General features: G+C 35.3%; 1 protein-coding gene across 1 annotated transcript in view; it reads right to left on the reverse strand.

Moving 5' to 3' along the window:
- LOC309809376 (titin) overlaps window positions 1-26121 on the reverse strand; it is a 299194-nt gene that overhangs the window by 116023 nt on the left and 157050 nt on the right. The window contains exons 149-189 of the mRNA XM_082630429.1: window positions 25740-26033; window positions 24822-24902; window positions 23601-23678; window positions 22974-23057; window positions 17268-17351; window positions 16834-16920; window positions 15607-15690; window positions 15209-15292; window positions 15010-15093; window positions 14214-14297; window positions 14015-14098; window positions 13816-13899; window positions 13617-13700; window positions 13418-13501; window positions 13219-13302; window positions 13020-13103; window positions 12823-12906; window positions 12625-12708; window positions 12431-12514; window positions 12238-12321; window positions 12044-12127; window positions 11881-11964; window positions 11664-11747; window positions 11447-11530; window positions 11234-11317; window positions 11023-11100; window positions 10535-10618; window positions 9974-10063; window positions 9625-9702; window positions 9348-9425; window positions 9048-9131; window positions 7979-8062; window positions 7660-7740; window positions 7059-7133; window positions 6508-6627; window positions 5083-5151; window positions 2819-2899; window positions 1844-1915; window positions 1079-1171; window positions 577-639; window positions 140-229 (exon numbers count right to left, since the gene is read on the reverse strand). Coding sequence (XP_082486555.1) covers window positions 140-229; window positions 577-639; window positions 1079-1171; window positions 1844-1915; window positions 2819-2899; window positions 5083-5151; window positions 6508-6627; window positions 7059-7133; window positions 7660-7740; window positions 7979-8062; window positions 9048-9131; window positions 9348-9425; window positions 9625-9702; window positions 9974-10063; window positions 10535-10618; window positions 11023-11100; window positions 11234-11317; window positions 11447-11530; window positions 11664-11747; window positions 11881-11964; window positions 12044-12127; window positions 12238-12321; window positions 12431-12514; window positions 12625-12708; window positions 12823-12906; window positions 13020-13103; window positions 13219-13302; window positions 13418-13501; window positions 13617-13700; window positions 13816-13899; window positions 14015-14098; window positions 14214-14297; window positions 15010-15093; window positions 15209-15292; window positions 15607-15690; window positions 16834-16920; window positions 17268-17351; window positions 22974-23057; window positions 23601-23678; window positions 24822-24902; window positions 25740-26033 — 3624 coding nt within the window. The remainder of the gene's footprint in view (window positions 1-139; window positions 230-576; window positions 640-1078; window positions 1172-1843; window positions 1916-2818; window positions 2900-5082; window positions 5152-6507; window positions 6628-7058; window positions 7134-7659; window positions 7741-7978; window positions 8063-9047; window positions 9132-9347; window positions 9426-9624; window positions 9703-9973; window positions 10064-10534; window positions 10619-11022; window positions 11101-11233; window positions 11318-11446; window positions 11531-11663; window positions 11748-11880; window positions 11965-12043; window positions 12128-12237; window positions 12322-12430; window positions 12515-12624; window positions 12709-12822; window positions 12907-13019; window positions 13104-13218; window positions 13303-13417; window positions 13502-13616; window positions 13701-13815; window positions 13900-14014; window positions 14099-14213; window positions 14298-15009; window positions 15094-15208; window positions 15293-15606; window positions 15691-16833; window positions 16921-17267; window positions 17352-22973; window positions 23058-23600; window positions 23679-24821; window positions 24903-25739; window positions 26034-26121) is intronic.

Here is a 26121-nt window from a genome sequence, read left to right on the forward strand (position 1 = left end):
AAATTTAATTGAGAATTTATATAAGCTCCCACAATTGAAATGATGCCTATGTTTCAACAAAAAGAGAGCTTGATTTTTAATGAAGTTTTTATTAAGCCATCAAAACAAACAAGCAAAAAGAAAACCACAGAATAAGTACCTGCTTTCTCTCCAACGACTGGCACCGTCACTGGGGCAGCGATAGGGGCTGGTGTGGGCTCCAAAGGAGGTGCTTTGATTATTTTCACTTCTGTAGAAAGATGTCCATTGCATTAATGTATCCTTTGTCACTTCCTAAAACATCATTTGGTGGCCTATTTGCCTTCTCTGATGTAACTTTAAAATCTCCTAATAACTGGTTTTTCAGAGAACAATATATTCTAACTATAATAAAATCTATATACAATATAATAATATATTTGAATATATGTAACGTATGATATTAAATAAAATATAGCAATATAATCTAATAATACATTGGGACATTAGAAATCATTTGATGCATGTGGACTTTACTCCCTTTTTCTTATTAGCTACACATTAATTGTGTGAAACATGAAGGAATATGCTGTCGACATTGAGGATAAGCTTGCTTACCTGGTTCAGGCTTTGGTTTTGGTTCAGGTGCAGGGAGAGGTATTGCTGGCTTAATTTCAGGCACTAAAACAATTCACAGTAATAAGCAGATTATCACACTATTTTTGAAGTTTTTCACAAAGTCAAACCAAAATTGGGCATGTTTAGCATATCTTGGAAGGTATTAGAATTTGTACACATATAGTCACCAAGTCAAATGCTCACTCCAAATTTATTTTGCATTTTAAACAAAATACATAGAAAATATAGTAAGGCAGTTTTACTGGTTCTAATGTTGTTTTTCATCTCATTGCCCATAAATACAATTGTTTTAGTTTTTAAAACTTAGTAATTTATTTAACAAATGGGTGGACATGAGAGTGAAATGGTAAAGAAAATTAAGCTGGATGAGATGAGCAGATCAAGGTCATGTGTTCAAATCTTAATGCCAGTGTAATGATATTTTAATTGATGCATATTTGTATTTTTAGAGACAACTAAGAAAATGCCAGGAAGTTTGTACCTTTTGCTGGTTCAGGAACTTTCCTTTCCCTTTTGGTCACAGTAGCTGGAGGTGCTTCAACCTCTTCAACAGCTTTTGGAGGTGGTTCTGGCACTTTAAGATAATAAGATGATTTTCTAGCGTTATTTTAGGATTTGAATCCTTCGAAATCAACTGACCTGAAATAATCAGATCAAACTTTTTTCAAAAGCTCTATTGATGGCTTAAAAAAACCCTTATATTCTATCAATTAATTTCTATTTTCTCTTCTTGATTCTGCTTCAACTTATTTTTCTTTCTTTTATTTCACCTATACTTGCCTCCCAACTCCATTATCTCTCCCTTTCCAACTCACTTCGAAATAGTTCCAAATATACTCTTTGTGACTAGGCGAATGATAAAAATCAGCCCACTTAAAAGCACCCAAATTTTATGAAACATTTCTGACACCCTCCCATGAAGTTATTTTGCAGCCAACTTGATTATTTCACAACTGTTTCTACTGGAAAACTTAAGTGGCAAAATAATGATAATAATAATAATAATAATAATAATAATAATAATAATAATAATAATAATAATGAAGTGCAGGGAAATGCATGAATGTATTTGAGTACTATAAAAATATTTAAACAGAAAGCAGACAATGGAAAACATAGACTATGTGACAGATGAAATATGAAGCTACATTTATATTTAACTCCATTTATGTTTACAAGATAAACTTTTTGTTAAATGTCCATTTTGTTAAAAGATAATTTCACAAATTGTTACTGAGATCCCTACCTGCAGGTTTTTTAATTTTTTCTACTTCTTTACGTTCTTCTTTAGGTTCTTCTTCAGGTCTCTTTCTTAGAACTTAAAAGACAAAAATATTTATATGTAAACCAAGACAAACAAATGAAGATGTTGAATAAATTTGACAAATGCAAATAATGTACAAAGAAAGGAAAGTGAAAAGCATGCAAGCTAGTGCACCGGGAAACTTGGTATTTACACTAAAAATGCTTTAAAAAAAAATCAAAGGTTGTTACGTTAATTAAAACAACACTCAGAGTCACTTTATATCTATGTAGATAGTCCGTTCAAAGTTAAATCCCTGGTAGAAATGACCCAAACACAAAATGAATAATTTGAATAGCAACAAATTCTAATCACAATCCAATGTCATAATTTAATGAGAAAAGAAGCATTTAAATAAGTATAAAGTTTACTGAAGTGGAGATGGCCAAAGAAATGTAGCCTAGAAATAAGTAATTCTATGTGAAGAAAATATTAGAATTTGATTCTTCATTCAAATATCTTGTTTCTAATTCTTTAATATTTTATAAGTCAAAAAAAAAGTTAAGTTTTTAGAAAATGTTATTTATTAGTTGTGGTAATCCTGTGTTACACTTTTTAAAACTGAATGCTGAGTTTAGGTTTAAATAGTTTGGTGTAATTTAGAGTATTTAAGAGGTTTAGTGTATTTTACTACATAATTTGATTATGAAAATGGCAGCTACGGTCATTAGTTTAGAATATTATCAATTTAGTCATGTCTATTAATGTTGTAAATTTCAAGATACTCTGCTCACAAAGTTTGTATTCTTTTAAAAAGATGGAAATGATCACATTTAATTTTCAATATAACTACAGATGAATTTTGATAAATTGGGAATCTAATTAAAAGAAAACCAAAGGACAGAAACATTTTGTAAGCTTTCAAGTCCTTTTTGTGTGTGTATTTCAAGCTGATATAACAGTTGAAAAATACTATACCGCTTTTGAGAACAGCTTCTTCCTTTGGTTGAGGTTTAGGTTCAGGAAGTAATTTGCGAACTTTCTTTTCACCTCCAAGCACTTAAAAGAATATGATTTAAATTTTGAAGTGAATTCATATAAAAAGTAAATTTCAACAAGAAAAATGTCTCTTTCAAAAGTAGTAACTACTGTATAAGTAATAATTTTTGTTACATATAAATATCACAGAATTTGAAAGCAAAGAATACACTTCAAGTTGTTTCCTCTGCAAACATCTATATAACCTTGTGATGAAATTCAATTGCATTAACTACAGGCAAATATATTCATTCATCTTAAAAGTATCTATATTGACTTTATGAATCTTTCATCAAATACAAGGTTCTTGACAGCATCTTTGCCCCAATCTGCAATTGTAGATTGCCCATATCTACTCTGATATCTCCCTGATCATCAACTATAGTAGGTGTTAGTGACATTATTCAATCTTCTCCACTGATGAGAGAAGAAACCCAAAGTATCTGGAGTTTGATAAGTTTCTTAAGAAGCATCCTTTCTTAAGGTCCCCTTTTTGAACTAATACTAACCTAAAATTATAGAACTATAGAATTTGAAAGCTGGTGTTAGAGCTTATTTTTAATGAATAAGAAAATGTTCTTGAATTTAAACTAAAATGGACCCAAGGAATTTCGAATTAATCCCATCTTTAGTGAATATCAAGCATGGCAGAAGATACTATATACAGCAGCCTCCTATTACTACTGTAGCCCTAATGGTTTTGAATGGGAAAAAAAAAAAAAAGAGAGAAACACTTACTGATTACTGAACCATTTTACCTCTCTACTAATCTCAATTAAAATCTAATTTAAAGCATTATTTATTTGTATCATGTAACATTATATTTGCTCACACACCTACAATCTGAATTCTTAGCTATTTCTAAATTTCCCATTTGGTGCTTTAAAAAAGACATTTGCAATTCATTAAAAAGTTTTTGTTTTATGTGAAAACACAGCCATGCCTAAGTCTCTTACTTCAAATTTTAAACATGCAGAAGGCAAATATGTAAATATTTCACTTTAAATAATGACTTTTTTCTGTCAAGTACGGATATTTTAAGTAAAATTTCACAGTTAAACATTAAATTTTTTTATCCATGATAAATTGTGCTGGTCTTCGATACTATTTTCAAGTTACCAATATTCATAATGTAAACCATTTTCATTGATCAAACTGGAGATGCCCATGCATTTAATTAACATAAGTTGGAATGGCATAATATCCTTTTCTTATTTAATGGATATAGTGAAAGTATATCTTTATATTTGTTTTTCCATATTATTATTTTATTTTAAGATCTTACTGACATATTAGACTCAGGTGTAGAACACACCATTGTAGTTATTACTTTTAAAGTAATTATATGTCATTACATGTCATTTTAATATTTGCGTGGCTTTGTAATAATCCTTTACTGGTTAACATCCATAGTAATATTATTTTGTATTCTCCATTTTATAAATCAGGAAATATACATTCAGATGGGTGATTTTTCCAAAATTCCAGAGTGAAACAAGAACAGATTCAACTTATGAGTCTGGATGTGTTAATTAAACAGAACACTGTTACCCACCATGCTTATTGGAAAAATTCACAATTTTATTTTTAATAGATGTTTTATGATTCATTTATTTTTCTTTAGGGTCTAAGTTTAAATAGGGAAGAATATTGTTTAAAGAGAAATAAATTTTGAAAAAATGACCTGCAGTGATAATGAAATTTCCCTACAACATGAGATCTGTACACTGAAAGAATGTCTTGGAGTCCACGAGAAAAAAGAGATAGGAAAGCCGCAAGGAAATCCCTATAAATCACCTTAATACTATAGAAGGAGAACAGGACTTATTTTTAGTGCTTATAACACTGGCTAAAATATTGTTGTTCAGGTGAAGTTGCAAAGCATTTTAATCTAAGACATGTCCTGATATTAATGTCAGCTAACCAGTAAAATTTAATATTTTTGAGTTTAGGAAAATGCAAGAAGACATATGTAGATGAGATAAAGAAAAAAACATCTATCCAGGAATGTATGAAATTGATGGGAGACAAAGAAAGCAATACTCATGAAGCAGGACCATAAAAGATATAAAAATACAAGAAATCAATGAGACTACTCTGATTATTTTAAAAAAGGAAAGAAGAAGAACATTCTAGAAAGCAGGAAGAGCAAGGAGTCAGATGAAGGGATACTGCATATGAGCGTTTTCTAGACTGTGAAATACCTTTCAGAGGTGTAAGCTCCACTGGTTCCAGAGCCTCAGGTTTTTCAGGAACTTTCTTCTTTGAAACAGCTTTAAAGAAGATGATCTTACTTTCATTATTTGTTTATTTAGTCTTATCTGAAGCAAATTATTAAATACCTGCTCTAAGGATCAAAACCAGGCTTTGCTTATAACTCAAAAGCATTAATAACAGCCAAGAACAGCCACTGAAGAGCATACAAGAAGCGTTCAAACCATGAAAACAGATTGCAGTTTTACTCCAAACTTGAGTAGTAAGTTACAGTCTGGCTGAGAAGGAAGATAATTTTTGTTCTTTGCAGGAGGAAGAAATTTTCCTTTGCATATAAATTTTACATGAAGGGAAATGTATTTAAGTGTGTGTCCTCATGGAATATATTAACCAACAGATATGTAGCCTTTTAAGAAGTGATCACTTTTTCTATGTCTGATTAAAAATGCCAGAAGCTTCCCCTACAGGCCAAGAGGGTTGTAGAGAGGCAAGAAAGAAGTCTTACCATGGAAAATTCTGGCTTTGTATACATGTGTAGGTGAGTATGGGAAAATTGCTCACCTAAGATTATATCTAGATTATTTTAGATTGGGAAATCTCATGAAATCTCATGACAGCAAAAATAAGACAACATTTTGTTAAAAGAATAATATGATTTTGCTAGTTTATTTCAGCTTTTAAAGATGCTATTTAAAAAAATTAAGTAATGTTGAATCAATTCAAAGAAAAACCTAAATGCAAAGAGAATGAAAGGAAGTTTAACAATGGGAAGAGATGCTGGATATCAAATGTATCCATAACCGCTCTTCCTAGCTATGGTGAGGACAACCACAGAACACAATTGGGTTTTTATTAAGTTGCAAAAAGAAAAAAGAAAAAAAAAGTGGGGAAGCAGTGCCAGAGTGTTCATATACTTTCCTTTCATGGTTTATGAACACATCAGCTATTGGATGCCATAAATATATTATCTATAGTATATTTTAAAGCATATGTCATTCTTTAAGAACAAAGTTTTGGCTTTTGTATAAATTTGCTACTGCAAAATTAAAAATATCTTGCAGAGTTTTCTTCTACATTCCACATGCACAAGATCCCAAAGATATGCATAGCAACCACGCTTTGAAATCGGAAAATCCTTTCACCCCATTCTGCATGAGAAAGTTAGTTGGACAGCTCCTGGATTGAGATGGCCAGGATGAAGCTAACAATGGTGCACTTTCTGACTCTTGGGGCAGCAGGCATGGCCCAACAAGGCACCCAGGGCAGCATAAAACACAGGTCTCTATGGAATTCCCACAGTTTGATCATGTCCAAAAGTACATATTTTAAAAATACATTTCTTGCAAGTACCACTTCAGATGTCTGGATAGAAGTTTGGAGCAGGTTAATAAAACTTTGGAAGTGGCATTTTATACCTTTAAGCTGGAACATTTTCTCCTTCAGGTCTTCCTTAGGTGGAGCTGGAGGAGGAGCTGGGGGCTTTGGTTTGAGTTTTGGTTTCTCAATAACCTTCTTTTCAGGTTCAGGTTCAGGTTCTTAAAAGAGTATTTCAGGAGTATTAGTATATGAATATGTTAATTGGTATGTGGATATACAGTATATTCAGTAGAAATTTTGGTATATTTATGAAGTAAAAAGTTTGCTTTTTTGAATACATATTTTTGGTATCCAACATAAAACGTAAAAGTGTCCAGCATAAAATATAAGAATATCAACACTGTACATAGATAATGAGAAATACAGCATAGGCGCTAATAAAAACAACAAAGGAAGCATCCATATAAGCCACATTAATGTGAAATAAATAGTACAAATGACATGAATACATAAGACTGAGATGCACATTTAAAACAATATTTTACATATAGGTGCAGAGAGACATGCTGTACACGTAGAACAACGCAAAACACATACGTATCAGATGAAGAATATGGTGATGAAGACTTAAGCCCAATTAACTGAATACCTTGTACTGGTATTTCTTCTGGCTGTGGTTCAGGTTCAGGTTCTTCAGGCTTAACATACTTTTCAATTTCACGTTCTTTAAAGAATGTTGACAAAGGATAAGAGACTGTAATATAAAGTTCTTCACAAAGACTCATAGAAATTTCACATAGATGCAAAGATGACAGTCACAAAAACAAAAATACACAAATTCACTTACATAGAAAAAGAGGTAAGATTTCTATTTTCTTATACTCAAGCTTTCTAATGACTATCTGATGTATGTTGATGGCAAATGAGATGACTTTTAATATCTGATGTTGGGTTATCATTTGAGGATTCAATACAATTATTCCAGTGTTGTCTCAGTAAACTGTATCTTTTGAAATTTATAATTACCATCAAGAATAATCAAAGATTCTACTTCAAAAGAAGTATAATGATTTGAAAAACAAAGGAGTCAAACACGTGCTAGAATGTTTTATATAACATTTCAAGAAGGAATGTTACCCTATAAATACTTTTGTATTTCTAACAGGAGTTTTCAAGAGATTAAAAAAATTTATATTTATATAATATATATATATATATATATATATATATATATATATAGGTATATATACCTTCAACAGGGGGAGTCACTTTTCTACCAATGGTTATGGATGCTCTTTCTTCATATATTATTTCCTCAGGAGACTCTTCAACTTAAAAAACACAGTGTTTTATATTTTAGACTGAATTCAGAATAGAATACTGCAATGCTAAGTTTCAACGTATCAATTTAGTTACACATTATAACATATTCTTCAGAAGACTTCAAAAGTACCAATAATTTCACTACATAAGACAGACAACAGATAAATACAAATGATCCATCTACAACCAAAGCAAGATGATGAAGACAACTGTCGTCTTTCCAAGATTTATAGAGCAGTCATGTACCTTGGACAGGTGGAGCTTCTGGTTCTTCAGGGGTAGGAACTGACACTTTCTCTTCTGTGATGACTTCCTTGGGAACTTCAGGCACTTTAAAGATATTGATTTTGTTTACTATTAAGAATTTAGAAGGTGTACAAGATACTGCAAAGATCAGGCAAAGAATACATGGGAAAGTACTTCATCTTATAAGACTCTGTGGGGAAAATGGCTTTGGAGGCAAGGCACCCTTTTTTATAAATGAGTCTTTGCAGCCTTCTTCTTTTATTTCTCTTCCTCTGTGTACCCTTAAGTGTAGATGTTCTCCACAGGTCAACTTTGATGCTTTTAAAAATTGGCTCTACATTCTTTGAGCCATCACTCCTGCACTCTCAACTCTTATTTCCATGGTGATAACTTCTACATCTACATCTCCAGCCCTGATCTCCTTCCTAAGTTCCAGATGCACGTTCCCAACTTCCATACTTGAAAAGTGAAAAATATATTTACTATCTTCTTTCTAATATTAATTTAGTTTGGGGACCCAATGAACCATCCTCATGGCTTAGCTTCAACCCTTACAATCATCTTGGGCTCCTCTATTTCCCTAATTGCTTTAAGAATAGACACCAACTCAATCTCCACCTCTCTTAAATCCAATCTCCTTTTCCATTTCTGTCACCACTGATCTTGTCCAATTTTTGAAGACCTTAAGTAACTGCAGTGGCTCTTTTCTATTATCATCCTTTTCTAAGAGTTTGAACTGCTGCCAGTTATCTGAAGCCCAACTCCTATTAATTTATACACCGCTGAAGCTTCCTATTGCCCACAGACTAAAGTGCATGCCTTATACTGGCATTCAAAGAACTCCAAAATATGACTGTCATCTTTATATCCAGCCTTATCTCTCAGGATAGGCTGGATTTCTCCTACTTGTCTGTCTCATTTTCTCTCTGTCTTCATTATTTCCCCCTTTTTTCTGTAAAATTTGTTTTTGCATATACTTATATTTCAGTATTTTTTGCTCTAAGAACTACTATTAAGATGTGCAGACAGCATTCAGAGAAATACATATTTTTTTCTTCATGGTAGGTACCTTTTTCTCGCCGGACTTCTCGTTTTTTGGTAACAGGCACAGGTTCCTTCTTTACTGGAACAAGTTTCTTGGGCAGCTCAGACACTTTGAAGATATTAGTTTTATTTTTAAAAGAATATTTAAAGACATTGAAAAAAATGTTAAGAATAAAGAAACTATAATTAACAGAGAAGCATTAAAATTAATGAAAGCAAAATAAGGACATTTTTGTCCCTAACAATGAAGACAACTTATTGGATTCCACTTTAAGATATCAGAGTACTTTAAAAAAAATTATGATGTCAATGATTATGTGAATACCTTTAACTTCCGGTGTTTCTGGCTTCTTAACAGTTGGGACTTTCTTCACTGGGACAACTTTCTTCGCCATCTCAGGTACTTTAAAGATATTAGTAGCGTTTAATAATATAAAATTGCAAGATGCAATATGTACACATAAACTTGACAAGTCTGTTCAGCACTGTAACATACAGATGACAGTTCAACACATAATACAGCACAACACAAAATAAGAAAAGAATGTCAAGTTTTAGACAGCACACAAAAATGAAGTAAATATTTATTTTACTGTAAGTACCTTTAGGTGGTGGAGGTTCTGGTTTTTTGATGACAGGAACTTTCTTCTCTGGAACAATCTTCTTAGGCTCTTCAGGCACTTGAAAGATAGGAATTTCTTTTAGAGTCAGATGATTAAAATGAAAAGTTTAATGCTATGAATAAATAAAAAAGATCACACATTTCTTTGCTATGCACATTGTTAAACTCTGTAGGACAAAAGTTTTATGTGTGCAATTGACTTTTGTTCTTGCCAATGAGGTCAAATGTTAAGGAAGGAGACAGAAGACAGAGTTTACCTTAAATAAGATATATATTAGACATAAAAATCAAATGATGTATTTTCCCATTCAGTGAATCCTGTCTTGTACCTGCTGGAGGTGGGGCTTCTGGTTCCTCCTCTTCTGCAACAGGAACTGGCTCTTCCTCTTCAGGAGCAATTTCCACAGGTTCTTCATATACTTTAAAGATATAGTTAATTTTAGTTGAATGTGTGGAACAATATTCTAAAATGCATCAAATGCATCACACAATAAATAGTCATCTTGATTTCTTCCCTTGTTTCTATTAATATCGTTTCTTGTTTTTGTTAAGATGAAATCCATCTTGTTTGACTGATTTCTGTTTCTATTGATTTGAATGCTTGAAAAGCCCTTTTGGTGTTTAATGTTATTTATAGTCAATAGTTTTCCTGTCCTACTTTGTGTGCATTAGAGAAGCTTTGTTGAAACAGCTTATGATGGCCAGTGTAGATACCGCTGACTGATGACCCAAAATAGATTTGAGATTGGAGCTAATTAAGAATAGTGAAGTAAGACAAATAATTAAAGGACAGAAAATGACCAAGAGATACTGAATTAGAAAAGAAGAGGAACAAGGCTTAAATTAAAAACAGTCATAAGTGGTAAGCTCATAAATGGCATTACATATACCTTCTGGAGGAGGGGACTCTACTTTCTCGGGAACAGGGACGACTGGTTTCTCTTCTAAGACAGGTTTCTTTGGTACCTCTGGCACTTAAAAGATATGAGTTGGTTTTACTTCTGGGTAGTTGAGAAGTACATGAAATTTATACCATATCTAGTTCACATCTAGTTCAAATAACCCAGGGAGAGATCCAAGAACAAAATTCACGATTAGGCCAATGATCTGTTCTTGGATCCACATAGTGGGAAGACAATGTAGCCTATTAAGATTAACAAAACCATGTTAGTAAACTCTTCTAATACTTATAACAGATGTACCAGTTTTTTTTTTTTAGTGATGCTATTTAAAAACATTTAAAACCCTAAACATCCAGTATAGTAGGTTTGTAGTTATTAATATAAGATGTTTGACAAACAAAAGGGTTTCCTATAGTAAGTGACTTTTGAGACCAAGAGTGAGTGCTTTTCTACAGAATCTCATTAGTAACATGTACCTTTAGCTGGTGGGACTTCGGGCTTTTTGGGAACAGCTACTTTCTCTTCTGGAAGGACTTCTTTTGGAACTTCAGGCACTTAAAAGATATTAGTATTTTAACATTATGAAGAATCACTTGTAAACGCTCATCACATTTACACAGAGCAAAACATTTTTCAAGAGATAAAGGCTGTATCCACCTCCATGAAACACTGGACAGTTATGAGTACCTTTAGCAGGTGGGGCTTCTGGTTTTTTGGGAACCACTGGAGGCACTTTCTTTTCAGGAACAACTTCCTTGGGTGCCTCGGGCACTTTAAAAGATATTAGTAGTTATTAGCTCATAGTTTCAATGACATATGGAAATCATTAAGCTGAGCAGCAGAACATAGCTTTGTAATGACAGACATTTTTCTGTAGGAAGCAGTGGCAGTGGGAAATACCTTTCACTGGTGGTGGTTCAGGTTCCTTGGCAATGACAGCAGGTGGTTTCTTTTCTGGGACAGGTTTCTTAGGTGGCACGGTCACTAAAGATATTAGAATTTATGTTTTAGAATCAGTGAAGAAGAGTGAGAAACAAGAGAAAAGCCCATAATGCCCAGAAGTTTTGCGACAAGAAGAGCTAAGATTGGCAAAGGCAACCTAGCAGCTGGCCAGTACCTTTTGGAGGAGGAGCAGGCTCTGGCTCTTCCACGACTTCAGCTGGAGGCTCTTCTAGGGCAGTTTCCTCAGGCTCCTCATGCACTTTAAAGACACAAGCTCATTTTAATGCTAGAATTGACTAAAGTATATGAAATATTTTGCAAAAAGATTTTTACAGTACTAAGAAGAGAGTTTTTCTTTTTAAAAATACTGCTTTGGAGAGTTTCATGATTACCTGCAGGGGGAGGACTTTCTGGTTTGGGAGGAATAGCTTCAGGCACCTTCTTTTCTGGGACAGCTGCCTTTGGCACCTCGGGTACTTTAAAGAGGTTAGTATTTTCATGATTAGACAGAGTAAAGACAGACAGTGTCAAATATAGCAACATGGAGGTGGCTACCTTTGGCTGGTGGGACTTCTGGCTTTTTAGGAGGCATCACAGGCACCTTCTTTTCAGGGACAACTTCCTTGGGAGCCTCGGGCACTTAAAAGATATTAATAAAATTACATTTGAAGTTATGAGATCACTGGAACAAATTATTTTCAAGAGCAGAAGAGCTATGCCTTTTTAGGCCTAAGGTTTGTGGCAAATACCTGTAAGAGGTGGGACTTCTGGCTTTTTAGGAGGTGCCACTGGTGCTTTCTTTTCAGGGACGACTTCTTTGGGAAGCTCAGGCACTTAAAAGATATTAGTAAATTATACTTAGGAGTTATGAGATCACTGGAACAAATATTTTCCAGAGTATAAGAGTTATGTCTTTTTAAGCCTAAGATCAGTGACAAATACCTTTAGCAGGTGGGACTTCTGGCTTTTTAGGAGGCATCACAGGCACCTTCTTTTCAGGGACAACTTCCTTGGGAGCTTCGGGCACTTAAGAGATATTAATAAAATTACATTTGAAGTTATGAGAACACTAGAGCAAAACGTTTTCGAGAGCAGAAGAGTTTTATCTTCTTAAATCTAAGGTGAATGACAGGTACCTGTAATAGGTGGGGCTTCCGGCTTTTTAGGAGGTGCCACTGGTGCTTTCTTTTCAGGGACAATTTCTTGAGGAACTTCAGGCACTTAAAAGATATTAGTAGTTTTATGCTTAGCTTAAAGAGATCAATGGACTAAAAATATTTCCCAGAGCAGAGGAGGCATTTCTTCTATAGAATAAAGAGTGGGGTGAAAAATACCTGAAACTGGTGGGACTTCCGGTATTTTGGGTGGTGCCTTGGGAACTTTCTTTTCTGGGACAACTTCTTGAGGAACTTCAGGCACTTGAAAGATATTAGTAGTTTTACACTTCAGTAAACAAAAGGCAATAGACGGAAACTTTTCATTAGCAGAAGAGATAGTTCTTTTGCAGACTGAGGTCAGAGCCAACATATACCTGTGACAGGTGGGGCTTCCGTTTTTTTGGGTGGTGTCTTGGGAACTTTCTTTTCTGGGACAACTTCTTGAGGAACTTCAGGCACTTGAAAGATATTAGTAGTTTTATGGTTAGGTTAATGAATAACAATGGACTAAAATCATTCTCAAGAACTGAAGAGACATTTCTTCTACAGAATGATCTCTGGGCCAACATGTACCTGTGACAGGTGGGGCTTCCGGTTTTTTGGGTGGTGCCTTAGGAACTTTCTTTTCTGGGACAACTTCTTGAGGAACTTCAGGCACTTGAAAGATATTAGTAGTTTTACCATTAGGTTAATGAATAGCAATGGACTAAAATCATTCTCAAGAAATGAAGAGACATTTCTTCTACAGAATGATCTCTGGGCCAACATGTACCTGTGACAGGTGGGGCTTCCGGTTTTTTGGGCGGTGCCTTAGGAACTTTCTTTTCTGGGACAACTTCTTGAGGAACTTCAGGCACTTGAAAGATATTAGTAGTTTTATGGTTAGGTTAATGAATAACAATGGACTAAAATCATTCTCAAGAACTGAAGAGACATTTCTTCTACAGAATGATCTCTGGGCCAACATGTACCTGTGACAGGTGGGGCTTCCGTTTTTTTGGGCGGTGCCTTAGGAACTTTCTTTTCTGGGACAACTTCTTGAGGAACTTCAGGCACTTGAAAGATATTAGTAGTTTTACCATTAGGTTAATGAATAGCAATGGACTAAAATCATTCTCAAGAACTGAAGAGACATTTCTTCTACAGAATGATCTCTGGGCCAACATGTACCTGTGACAGGTGGGGCTTCCGGTTTTTTGGGTGGTGCCTTAGGAACTTTCTTTTCTGGGACAACTTCTTGAGGAACTTCAGGCACTTGAAAGATATTAGTAGTTTTACCATTAGGTTAATGAATAGCAATGGACTAAAATCATTCTCAAGAAATGAAGAGACATTTCTTCCACAGAATGATCTCTGGGCCAACATGTACCTGTGACAGGTGGGGCTTCCGGTTTTTGGGGCAGTGCCTTAGGAACTTTCTTTTCTGGGACAACTTCTTGAGGAACTTCAGGCACTTGAAAGATAGTAGTAGTTTTACGGTTAGGTTAATGAATAGCAATGGACTAAAATCATTCTCAAAAACTCCAGAGACATTTCTTCCACAGAGTGATGTCTGGGCCAACATGTACCTGTGACAGGTGGGGCTTCCGGTTTTTCGGGCGGTGCCTTAGGAACTTTCTTTTCTGGGACAACTTCTTGAGGAACTTCAGGCACTTGAAAGATATTAGTAGTTTTATGGTTAGGTTAATGAATAGCAATGGACTAAAATCATTCTCAAGAACTGAAGAGACATTTCTTCTACAGAATGATCTCTGGGCCAACATGTACCTGCGACAGGTGGGGCTTCCGTTTTTTTGGGCGGTGCCTTAGGAACTTTCTTTTCTGGGACAACTTCTTGAGGAACTTCAGGCACTTGAAAGATATTAGTAGTTTTATGGTTAGGTTAATGAATAGCAATGGACTAAAATCATTCTTAAAAACTCAATAGACATTTCTTCCACAGAGTGATGTCTGGGCCAACATGTACCTGTGACAGGTGGGGCTTCCAGTTTTTTGGGCGGTGTCTTGGGAACTTTCTTTTCTGGGACAACTTCTTGAGGAACTTCAGGCACTTGAAAGATATTAGTAGTTTTACCATTAGGTTAATGAATAGCAATGGACTAAAATCATTCTCAAGAAATGAAGAGACATTTCTTCTACAGAATGATCTCTGGGCCAACATGTACCTGTGACAGGTGGGGCTTCCGGTTTTTGGGGCAGTGCCTTAGGAACTTTCTTTTCTGGGACAACTTCTTGAGGAACTTCAGGCACTTGAAAGATAGTAGTAGTTTTACGGTTAGGTTAATGAATAGCAATGGACTAAAATCATTCTCAAAAACTCCAGAGACATTTCTTCCACAGAGTGATGTCTGGGCCAACATGTACCTGTGACAGGTGGGGCTTCCGGTTTTTTGGGCGGTGCCTTAGGAACTTTCTTTTCTGGGACAACTTCTTGAGGAACTTCAGGCACTTGAAAGATATTAGTAGTTTTATGGTTAGGTTAATGAATAGCAATGGACTAAAATCATTCTCAAGAACTGAGGAGACATTTCTTCTACAGAATGATCTCTGGGCCAACATGTACCTGTGACAGGTGGGACTTCCGGTTTTTTGGGCGGTGCCTTAGGAACTTTCTTTTCTGGGACAACTTCTTGAGGAACTTCAGGCACTTGAAAGATATTAGTAGTTTTACCATTAGGTTAATGAATAGCAATGGACTAAAATCATTCTCAAGAACTGAAGAGACATTTCTTCTACAGAATGATCTCTGGGCCAACATGTACCTGTGACAGGTGGGGCTTCCGGTTTTTGGGGCAGTGCCTTAGGAACTTTCTTTTCTGGGACAACTTCTTGAGGAACTTCAGGCACTTGAAAGATAGTAGTAGTTTTACGGTTAGGTTAATGAATAGCAATGGACTAAAATCATTCTCAAAAACTCCAGAGACATTTCTTCCACAGAGTGATGTCTGGGCCAACATGTACCTGTGACAGGTGGGGCTTCCGGTTTTTCGGGCGGTGCCTTAGGAACTTTCTTTTCTGGGACAACTTCTTGAGGAACTTCAGGCACTTGAAAGATATTAGTAGTTTTATGGTTAGGTTAATGAATAGCAATGGACTAAAATCATTCTCAAGAACTGAAGAGACATTTCTTCTACAGAATGATCTCTGGGCCAACATGTACCTGTGACAGGTGGGGCTTCCGGTTTCTTGGGCAGTGCCTTAGGAACTTTCTTTTCTGGGACAACTTCTTGAGGAACTTCAGGCACTTGAAAGATATTAGTAGTTTTACCATTAGGTTAATGAATAGCAATGGACTAAAATCATTCTTAAAAACTCCAGAGACATTTCTTCCACAGAGTGATGTCTGGGCCAACATGTACCTGTGACAGGTGGGGCTTCCAGTTTTTTGGGCGGTGTCTTGGGAACTTTCTTTTCTGGGACAACTTCTTGAGGAACTTCAGGCACTTGAAAGATATTAGTAGTTTTATGGTTAGGTTAATGAATAGCAATGGACTAAAATCATTCTCAAAAACTCCAGAGACATTTCTTCCACCGAGTGATGTCTGGGCCAACATGTACCTGCGACAGGTGGGGCTTCTGGTTTTTTGGGCAGTGTCTTGGGAACTTTCTTTTCTGGGACAACTTCTTGAGGAACTTCAGGCACTTGAAAGATATTAGTAGTTTTATGGTTAGGTTAATGAATAGCAATGGACTAAAATCATTCTCAAGAACTGAAGAGACATTTCTTCTACAGAATGATCTCTGGGCCAACATGTACCTGTGACAGGTGGGGCTTCTGGTTTTTTGGGTGGTGTCTTGGGAACTTTCTTTTCTGGGACAACTTCTTGAGCAGCTTTAGGTATTTGAAAGACATCAGTATTTTTAGAATTTGGGAACAGTGAAGGCGTATGTTACAATATTCATGAAGAGGACAAGACAATATATATTCTTAACATAGCAGTGGGAATAAATACCTTTAGCTGGTGGGACTTCTGGTTTTTTGGGTACAGCCACTTTCTTTTCAGGTACAACTTCTTTAGGAGCTTCAGGAACTTTGAAGATATTAGTATCTATTAGTTGAAACTATAAAATGGGAATATCGACAACACATTTGCCCAAGCAAGTATCATTTATGAAACTGGCGGACACTTCTAAACACTTTTTCCCAGCCCCCAAAACAGGAGACCAACAACACGGAAGGATAAATACCTTTAGCAGGTAGAGCTTCTGGCTTTTTAGGAGGAGCCACAGGCACTTTCTTTTCAGGGATGGCTTCCTCTGGTGGCACCTCAGGCACTTAAAAAATATTGATAATTTGTGTTTAGAAAAGGTGGAAATAATGAATGACTATATCATGCAATCATACACCAAGATATATTCGTATATCCCAGTATGTACTGGGATTTATACATATAATTTTTTTCTAGCTAAAATAGCAGTTATTTTTCTCCCTGGTATGTACAGCATTGTCATTACCTGCTGGGGGAGGACTTTCCGGTTTGGGAGGAATAGCTTCAGGCACCTTCTTTTCTGGGACAGCTGCCTTTGGCACCTCGGGTACTTTAAAGAGATTAGTATTTTCATGATTAGACAGAGTAAAGACAAACAGACAGTATCAAACATAGCAACATGGAGGTGGCTACCTTTGGCTGGTGGGACTTCTGGCTTTTTAGGAGGCATCACAGGTACTTTCTTCTCAGGGACAACTTCCTTGGGAGTCTCAGGCACTTAAAAGATATTAGTAAAATTACATTTAGAAGTTATGAGATCACTGGAACAAATTATTTTCAAGAGCAGAAGAGCTATGCCTTTTTAGGCCTAAGGTTTGTGACAAATACCTGTAACAGGTAGGACTTCTGGCTTTTTAGGAGGTGCCACTGGTGCTTTCTTTTCAGGGAAAACCTCTTTGGGAGCCTCAGGCACTTTGAAGATATTAGTAAATTTACATTTGAGTCATGAGGATCAACACAGACAAGAGTCACATTTACACCGCAAAAGCACTTTCAAGGCCAGCAAGGCGGCTCTTTCCCTAGCCCTCTCTATTCCCTCCTGAGGGGCTGTTAGGATGTACCTTTGACAGATAAAACTTCAGGCTTTTGGGGAGGATGCACTTTCTTTTCCCAGACAACTTCTTCGGCCACCTCAGGCACTTTAAAGATATTAATATTTTTACGTTTAGGAGTTACAAGAATCAATACAAACAGGAAATACATTTATAAAGGAAAAGACATTTCCCCAAACTTCTAAGCTTCCAGCAACATATACCTTCATCAGGAAGGGCTTCAGTCGTTTCGTGACGAACCACATATGTTTTCTTTTCAGGGAAAATTTCTTGGTGAGCTTCAGGCACTTTAAGAAATCAGTATTTTAACATTTAGTGTTGCAAAGATCAGTAGGAACAGCAAAATATTTTCAAGGCTACAGGAGCTACTTCTTCTTGAACTTGACAGCATGGGGACTTGTACCTTTAACTGATGGAGGTTCTCTTTTTTTGGAAGGAACTCTTTTTGCAGGAACACCTTCTTGAGCAGCTTCAGGCACTTTAAAGACATTAGTATTTCACATTTAGGAGTTAAAATGATGAATGAAAACAATAACCATAATATGTTAGGAAATGTAGTTTTTTAGAAGTTTCTTCTCTGCCTATTCTCCCCTTGTCCCACCAATCAACTAAGTTGAATGGGATTAGCAGCATCCTTGAGAAGATGGGCTCACCCTTCTCTAGCAACTAGTGGAGGTCCTATGACCCTGTAGACCCTCCTTATGAAGTATTTGTTGAACACTTTTAAAAGGAGGGTTTTCTGTTTTGATAGGAACAGTCACACATATTTTCTTTTGAGAGGGAGCTTCTTGTGGAGCTTCTGGTGCTTTAAAGATATTAGTATGTTTACATTTAGGAGTCAGGAAGAACATTAGAAAAACATAGTTTTAAGAACCGAAGACAGACAATTTCTTCAGTATCTGTTCAGAGGTGACAGGTACCTTTCACAGGTGGAGGTTCTGCCTCTTTAGGAACATCCTCAGATACTTTCATTTCAGGAGCAACTTCTTGCACGGCTTCAGCTACTTTGAAGATATTAGTATTATATTATACTTAGAGGTTAAGGGATCAGTGGAGACATTAATGACATTAACTGAACCAAAGTGACTTTTATGTCTACAAGGGTGCTTCCTTCAAGAACTGGATGAGGTACAAAGTCTTGAAGAAAGGAGTCAAATCTTGTCTTTGTTTATTATTCCCCAGCTCCCCAGCACCATGCACATAGTGGGCATTTGTTAAATAAATGAAGGAAGGAATGATAGAATGAATGACACCTTTAGTGGAAGGTGTTTCAATTTCAGGGGGAGCAGCTATGAGTATTTCCTTTACAGGGACAACTTCTTGAGGTGATTCAGGCACTTTAAAGATATGAATTCATTGTACTTCAGAGTGATGAAGAGCAATGAAGAGTTTTAGTCAAAACCCCACCTACAGGAATGTCCCAGACTGGGTGACCTCCCCACTCCCCAAATCTGATTGTTTGGTAACAGTATGAATACTTGATTATCGGGAGCTGTTTTCTTGGTCACCTCAGGCACTATCAATATTAGTAATTTTATTTCTTTGAATGGTAGATACATAGGAACTGAGATAAAAATTTACCTTTAAGTGAAAAAAACTGATTTTTAAATAATTAACAATGTACCTTTTGCTATTAGTTTGAAGAGGATAAAACAGCTCCTTACCTGGATTGGCTTTATTTTGTACCCTCACCTTAGGCACTTTATTTTATTTTATTTTTGGCTGCCTCAGGCGGCTTGCAGGATCTGAGTTCCCTGACCAGGGGATCAAACCCATGTTCCCTGCAGTGGAAGCATGGAGTCTTAACCACTGGACTCCCAGGGAAGTCCCTTAGGCACTTTAAAAAGGTGATTGTTTTTCAAGTAAAGGAGGAAGGAGAACAACTAAAATATTTTAGACAGAGAAAATATTGTCACAATGTTCAGATATTCTTTAAATTACAGAATATCATGGGCATGGTGAAGAATTTTGGGAGATGTTTTAAAACGTTCTCATCTGTTGACTTATCTGAAAATATTCAAAATGAGAAAACGTAGGACTCTTTAAAAATAAAAGACAATGAGAAGAGCAAATAAATATTCAGGGCAGAATTCCAACTTTAACTGGTTTTGGTTTTAACTGCCCTGGTTTTAGAAGGCTCTCGGGTAGAGATGATATTACAGATAGAACAGTTCCACAGTGAATTTAATATTTTATTTTCTTTAAGTCATGGTTTTCTAAAAATATTTCTATGATATTTAAGTCTTAGGGGAATTCAGTTATTTCAAATTTATGCACTTGTTTTTGGTAGTAAGTTTATTTTAGTAGAAGAGCAATTCAACAGGTAGTTGTATTATATCCTGGAATTTCAACCCCATGGAGCATTTGAATTACTAACCTATAGTCTACAGCCAAGCACCTCTGTCATTTTATGGCACTGATTTCTGCTTTAGAGCGGTGTGGGGTGAGCCTATTCAGTCTAGTTTCAGGGATATAAATGTTATAGGTGATCTCTCATATAGATTTTTTTTTCTAGCTAGTCTGAATTTTATTTTGTAAGGAAACAGCAATAGCTATTTCCATCTGGGTCACATCTGCACATTATATGTATATATATTTTCCCTGGAGGGCTCATAGATAAAATTTATAGCCCAAGCATCTCCATGTGTATAAAGTTATGGACTTTTCCCCCTTATGACTCATGGGGACATGTATATACCCAGTCGAGCTGCTCCTTTGGGGGACCCATGTCTCTGAAGTGATCTCCCTGGTAGCATCTGGAGCTTTAGAGGTATTAGTATTTTTACACGTGGTGAGTACAACTACAGTCATGAGATAAGAAAGTCAACCTTCTTCTGGCTTTTACCTTTTGGTGGTGGTATTTTTCTTCTTTTGGTAACAGGAGGTTGTCTCTCTGGAACATCTTCCTTGGAGACTTCCAACTCTTTAAAGATATTAGTATTTTTTAATTGAGAAAGGCAAAGACATGAAGACATGACTTACAAAGAAAGTTAGGGATATTAGCAGATATTATAACCTTAAATTAGAAATTTTATTTTTGTTCTAATGTTTATTCATTATATGAGTGGGATTTGACTTTTTAGGAGCAAGTCATAGATAGTTCCTTGTCTTGGGTACATTAGGGACACTAAAGATATTAGTATTTTAGCATTAAAGGTCGTGAAAATCTACACAAAGCAGTGAACATATTTTGCAGACTGATGAAGAAAGGTTTTCTTATTTAGATTTTCATAACTAAGAATTATACCTTCAGTTGGAAGATGCTCTGGAATACTGGGAACAGCCTCAGGTAACTCCACCTCTGGAAATACTTCTCTGGTTGTATCAGACTCTTTAAAGATATTAGTAAGTTTACACTTAGAAGTTATAAAAACAGTAGATTATATAACATGCAATTTTTGAGTCTTGAAGCCAAAGATATTCATCCAAGTTTGATGTTGTTGGAATGTACCTTTAGTTGCTGGTATTTCTCTCTTTTTAGGAATAGTCACATATATCTTGTCCTCTGGAACAACTTTCTTGGGTGGTTCAGGCACTTAAAAGATATGAGTATAGTTATATTTATAAATGGTGAAGGAAAGTATTGAGCTTTTAAAATGAGCCAAAAATAAATTTTCTTCACTGGGTCATTGGTATTATATACCTTTTGCTACTTTGGTTTTTGTCTTTTGAGGATGAGTCACAAGTACTTTTTCTTCTGGAGATGATTCTTCAGATACTTCATAAACTTTAAAGATATTAGTATTTATACAATTAGAGGCATTTCAGGGTGGATGAAGAATAGTGTTAAGAAAAACATAATACATAATACACATCTCTAACTCAAATGACTAGTACTACATAGATCCAAGTTAGTGACAATAACACACTGGCTAGGAAAAAGCCTCATTCCCAGTTTTATGATATAGGACTTTTCAGCATTTCTTTATGATCATGATGGTAAAATTGAGGAATTCACTGGTCAGGGACTAGTATATAATTCTTTTACTTTGTCTGCAGAAAGATACTGGTAAAATTTCCCTATTGTTAATTTTTATGGATTTTTTTCTTAAGGAACAGGGTCGATGTTGAGTTGCACATCAAGAATTCTCCAATATTTGACCTACTGGAAATTCATCTAAGTCCTTTCCTGTTCCAGGAAACTAGTTATCTATATTTTCAAACCAAATCTAGTCTATGGCTTCATATTCAATATGAATGTGAAAACCATTCAGAGATTGGAGGAAGAAAAGAAAAATAAGAATGATAAAATATTTGGAAAATAAGGCAACTGAAAAATAAAGATTTCTCCATATATCAGAAAGGAAGACTGGCTGATAATAATAATCAAACTCAAGCATAGAAAGGGTATTCTAAGGAGGGAGTCATCATATATTTTTATCCAAACCTATTATTATAGGGTGACAAAAATTGGATTTAAATTTTCCATTCAAATAAATGGAAGGATATCTTGACTGCTGGCATTTTCACTATTCAGATTATTAAACAGTATTCTATTCAGAATACTTTTTTACTCATATTATTTTACTCTTCAAATTAATTAATTATAATTTTGCATGAAGGCAAAACCAAAAATGGTTTGAGAATTCTTTTGAGGTTCTAATGGCCTTGTAAATCTATGGGTATTTGAATAGCACTGCCAAAATGTGTACAACAATTGTTGCAAAGAGTAAAAAATACTAATGCTGAAGTATTTTGATTCTACATATCCAAGTAAAATATTATTATCAAGTTAAAGAAAGTTGCCTTATGGTCTGAGAAAATGAATTGCTGAAAAGCAGAAGACATTTGTACACAGAACAGGTTAACAAGGCAATGACAAATTCAACATGACAAATGACTTTTCTAAAATTGGGCAACGGTATACATACAGGACTCTTTATTTTTTAAATTGGTGAGGAAATATACCTTGTCTGAGGCTAATAATCATTCAAATTACCTAATTTTAGCCAAATATTTTTGGCATGTTAGGATTTTACAAGATATTAGTATATTTACTTTTAAAGCTATGAAGACAAACACAGACAAACCAAAGAGAACCACCAGTTTTTCTACACTCACTGTACATCGTTGCATCTTCAGAAAGAACTATGGGTGATATTTCTTCTTGAATACTTTTCTTAGGCACCTCAGGAACTTCAAAGATATTAGTATATTAATTGTAATAAATACCAAATATAAGATATTAAGAAACAAAATACAAATATTTACATCACTCACATTCACTTTAAATCATGAATAACTAAACATAGCATTATTTCATGTTGTGATTAGTATCAGTGTATACCTTTAGCTGGTGGAACTTCAGGCTTTTTAGGAACAGCTTCACGAACTTTTACTTCTGGAACAATTTTCTTGGGTGCTTCAGGTGCTTTAAAGATATTTGTTTTATTTTAAAAAATTGCATCATTGTGTGTAAAATATCAAGACAAACAGGGGCATCTAACAAGGAGAATGTCAAAAAATCCCCAAATTATAAGTCATCTAAACACACAATCAATGCATCTCTCTAGACAGCCTTGTTGATGAGTTGTTGATTTGTCATATTAGAAGGACTTTGCCCTTTGGATACAACATGATTTTCTATTGTCACTTGGAACATGTTTATTTGTTTCCAGAGCTACTTCAAAATAGCTTCTAAAATGAATTATTTTTGAAAAAGAAGTTGAGGGGTCAATATTTAAATATTGCTTAAGAAGAGGATCAATACAAATAAAACCAACTTTTAGGCTTAGGCCTGTGTTCCCAGAGGGTAGTCACAAAAGGGAGGATTATGTTATGGGACATAAATTGAAGTTTACATAATTCAGCCATTTTGTGGCATTGAGGGGAGAACAATCTCTCTCTCTTTCTTCTCATAATAAATGAATAAAAGGGAGTTTTGTATTAGTGGTGAATCAGCAAAGGCAGATACCTTTAGCTAGTGGAACTTCAGGCTCTTCAGGAACACGTACTTCTTCTTCTACCACAATTTTCTTGGGTACTTCAGGTACTTTGGAGACAGTAGAGATAGTTTCTTTTACTTTTAAACATTCATAAAGATTTTTTAACAAGTAGAGCGTAAGAGAAATGTAAAGGCAGAAAAGAACATAGCCACAGTATAAAATACAGACATCACTTTATCAAATACATTACAGTAATTAAAATGAGTTGAATTTTGATAACAAATACAACAACAAAAATCCAAGGGAATTTCCCATGTAAGAATCATAAGAACTTGACAAGAAAAACGAATAAGACACCTTCAGCTGGTGCTCTTTCTGCTTGTTTTGGTGGAATAATTGATATTTTCTCTTCAGGGATAACATTCTTAAATGCTTCAGAGACTTAAAGCTGTAAGTATATATTATTTATAAGCTACTGTTTTTCATTTTTATTGTGAAATGCAAGAGGTTTAAAAACTGAACAGGGCTTCCCTGGTGGTGCAGTGATTAAGAATCTGCCTGCCAATGCAGGGGACACAGGTTTGAGCCCTGGTCCGGGAAGATCCCACATGCCGTGGAACAACTAGGCCCGTGTGCCACAGCTACTGAGCCTGTGCTCTAGAGCCTGCGAGCCACAACTACTGAGCCCATGTGCCACAACTACTGAAGCCCGCGCGCCTAGAGCCTATGCTCCACAACAAGAGAAGCCACCGCAATGAGAAGTCCGCACACAGCAACGAAGAGTAGCCCCCGCTCGCCGCAACTAGAGAAAGCCCGCACGCAGCAGCGAAGACCCAACACAATAAAAAAAACAAAACAAAACAGAAACTGAACAAAGCAGGGACATTAAACACACAGTCACAATGTATTTATATTTACTAGGTCATTAAAATTAATAATTAACAGGAAAACAAGGATTTATCAATAAACAGGTGAGTGAATATATAATCAAAGAGTACCAAAGAAGGAAAACTGGGTTCACTGTTTGGTTAGTAGTGATATTGCTTTGGGTATTTTAAGTATAACAGTGACTTTCTTTTTTGATAGAACTTTCTTTAGCCCCTCACCCACTTTCAAGATATTAGTTTGTTTTAGACATTCCAGAAACACAAAACACAGAAGAAAAACATCAAGTAGAATTCAAACTTGTAAAGCAGCCAAGGTGCTACTGTATGTAAAATTAGTTAAGTAATTTTTCACCAATAAAATACCTTTAGCTGGTGGCTCTTTTCGAGGAACAACTTTAGTAGGTGGTTTTTTTGGAGGGATGATTTTCTCGGATATCTCAGGCCCTTTAAAGATATTAGTGTTTTGGTTTAGAATGAACTCCTGAAGTATCATGGCCCACAATGACTAAAATTAGTACAATGAGGGCTCATAAAATGCCTTCTCTATTCATATTTTAAAAATTTATACCACACCTACTTCCAAAAAAGACTTGATTTTGCTAAATTTCATCTGTATTGTAAATTTACTGTGTATACTAAGCACACACACATTCCTCCATATTACACACATATTATTAATTTGTTCAAGAGCTGGAGTAGACTTGCAGAGAATGTATTTGTAGGTTTATCCTCAGAATATACTAGAATGCAGGTGCTACTACCACACTTCATTTCCTTCCTTAATGTTATTTCTCCTGAAAATATCATAAAATGGTGGAAGATTTGGATAAATAATTATCAGTTTGTGAACAGTTGACTGAAATGCTAATAAAGCAATGGTTCTTTTGCCCGGACATGTAAATTCCTCAGTGAACTGAGGAGTTTCTTGCTCACTCAACTGATGACACTGGCCAGATATTTTGGTACCTGTAACAATCATGTAACACTCTTACTTGGATTTAAAAAGGAATCCACAAATTCATAACGTGAATTATGTTATCTCCTTAGGTAAGTAGATATCAAATATTATTATCTTGTTGGCTAAAATTATACTCTGTGGTTAATCTCTACTCCATATCAATCATTGTTATCAAGTAGTTTAAACTCATGCTTAAAGTATTTCATGATTTTATCATGGAAAGTAAGTGGGTTTCTAATGTCCAAACTGAATATGAAATGTACTTTAAAAAAGAAGTTAGAGCAACATATAATAATTTGTAATATCTGCACAATTCCCTATACCTTTAGGTGGAGCTTTGGGTTTTTCATATACTTCCACTTCTTCAGCCTCTAAGACTTCTATTACCCTATGGACTTCTTCAACTTCATGTACTTCTTCAGCTCTATACTCTTCTACTTTGAGGACTTCTTCAACCTCATGGAACTCTTCTTCTTCAAAGTATTCTTCAACCTCATGGAACTCTTCTTCACGAGCTTCTTCCACTTGTGCTTCCACTATTTCTAATTCTGCTCTTTCTTTTACTACTTCCTCTTTGTGGACAGCAACTGATATTTTTTCTTCAAGAACAGCTCTCCCTGAAAGAGCATCTATTTTAAGAGATCTATCTTTTTTAAACACAGCAGAAATGAAGATGTAAATTCAAAATATAAAAATAGCTGAGAA

This window comes from Mesoplodon mirus (assembly GCF_964341445.2).
Source record: "Mesoplodon mirus genome assembly, chromosome: 8".
Taxonomy (NCBI): domain Eukaryota; kingdom Metazoa; phylum Chordata; class Mammalia; order Artiodactyla; family Ziphiidae; genus Mesoplodon; species Mesoplodon mirus.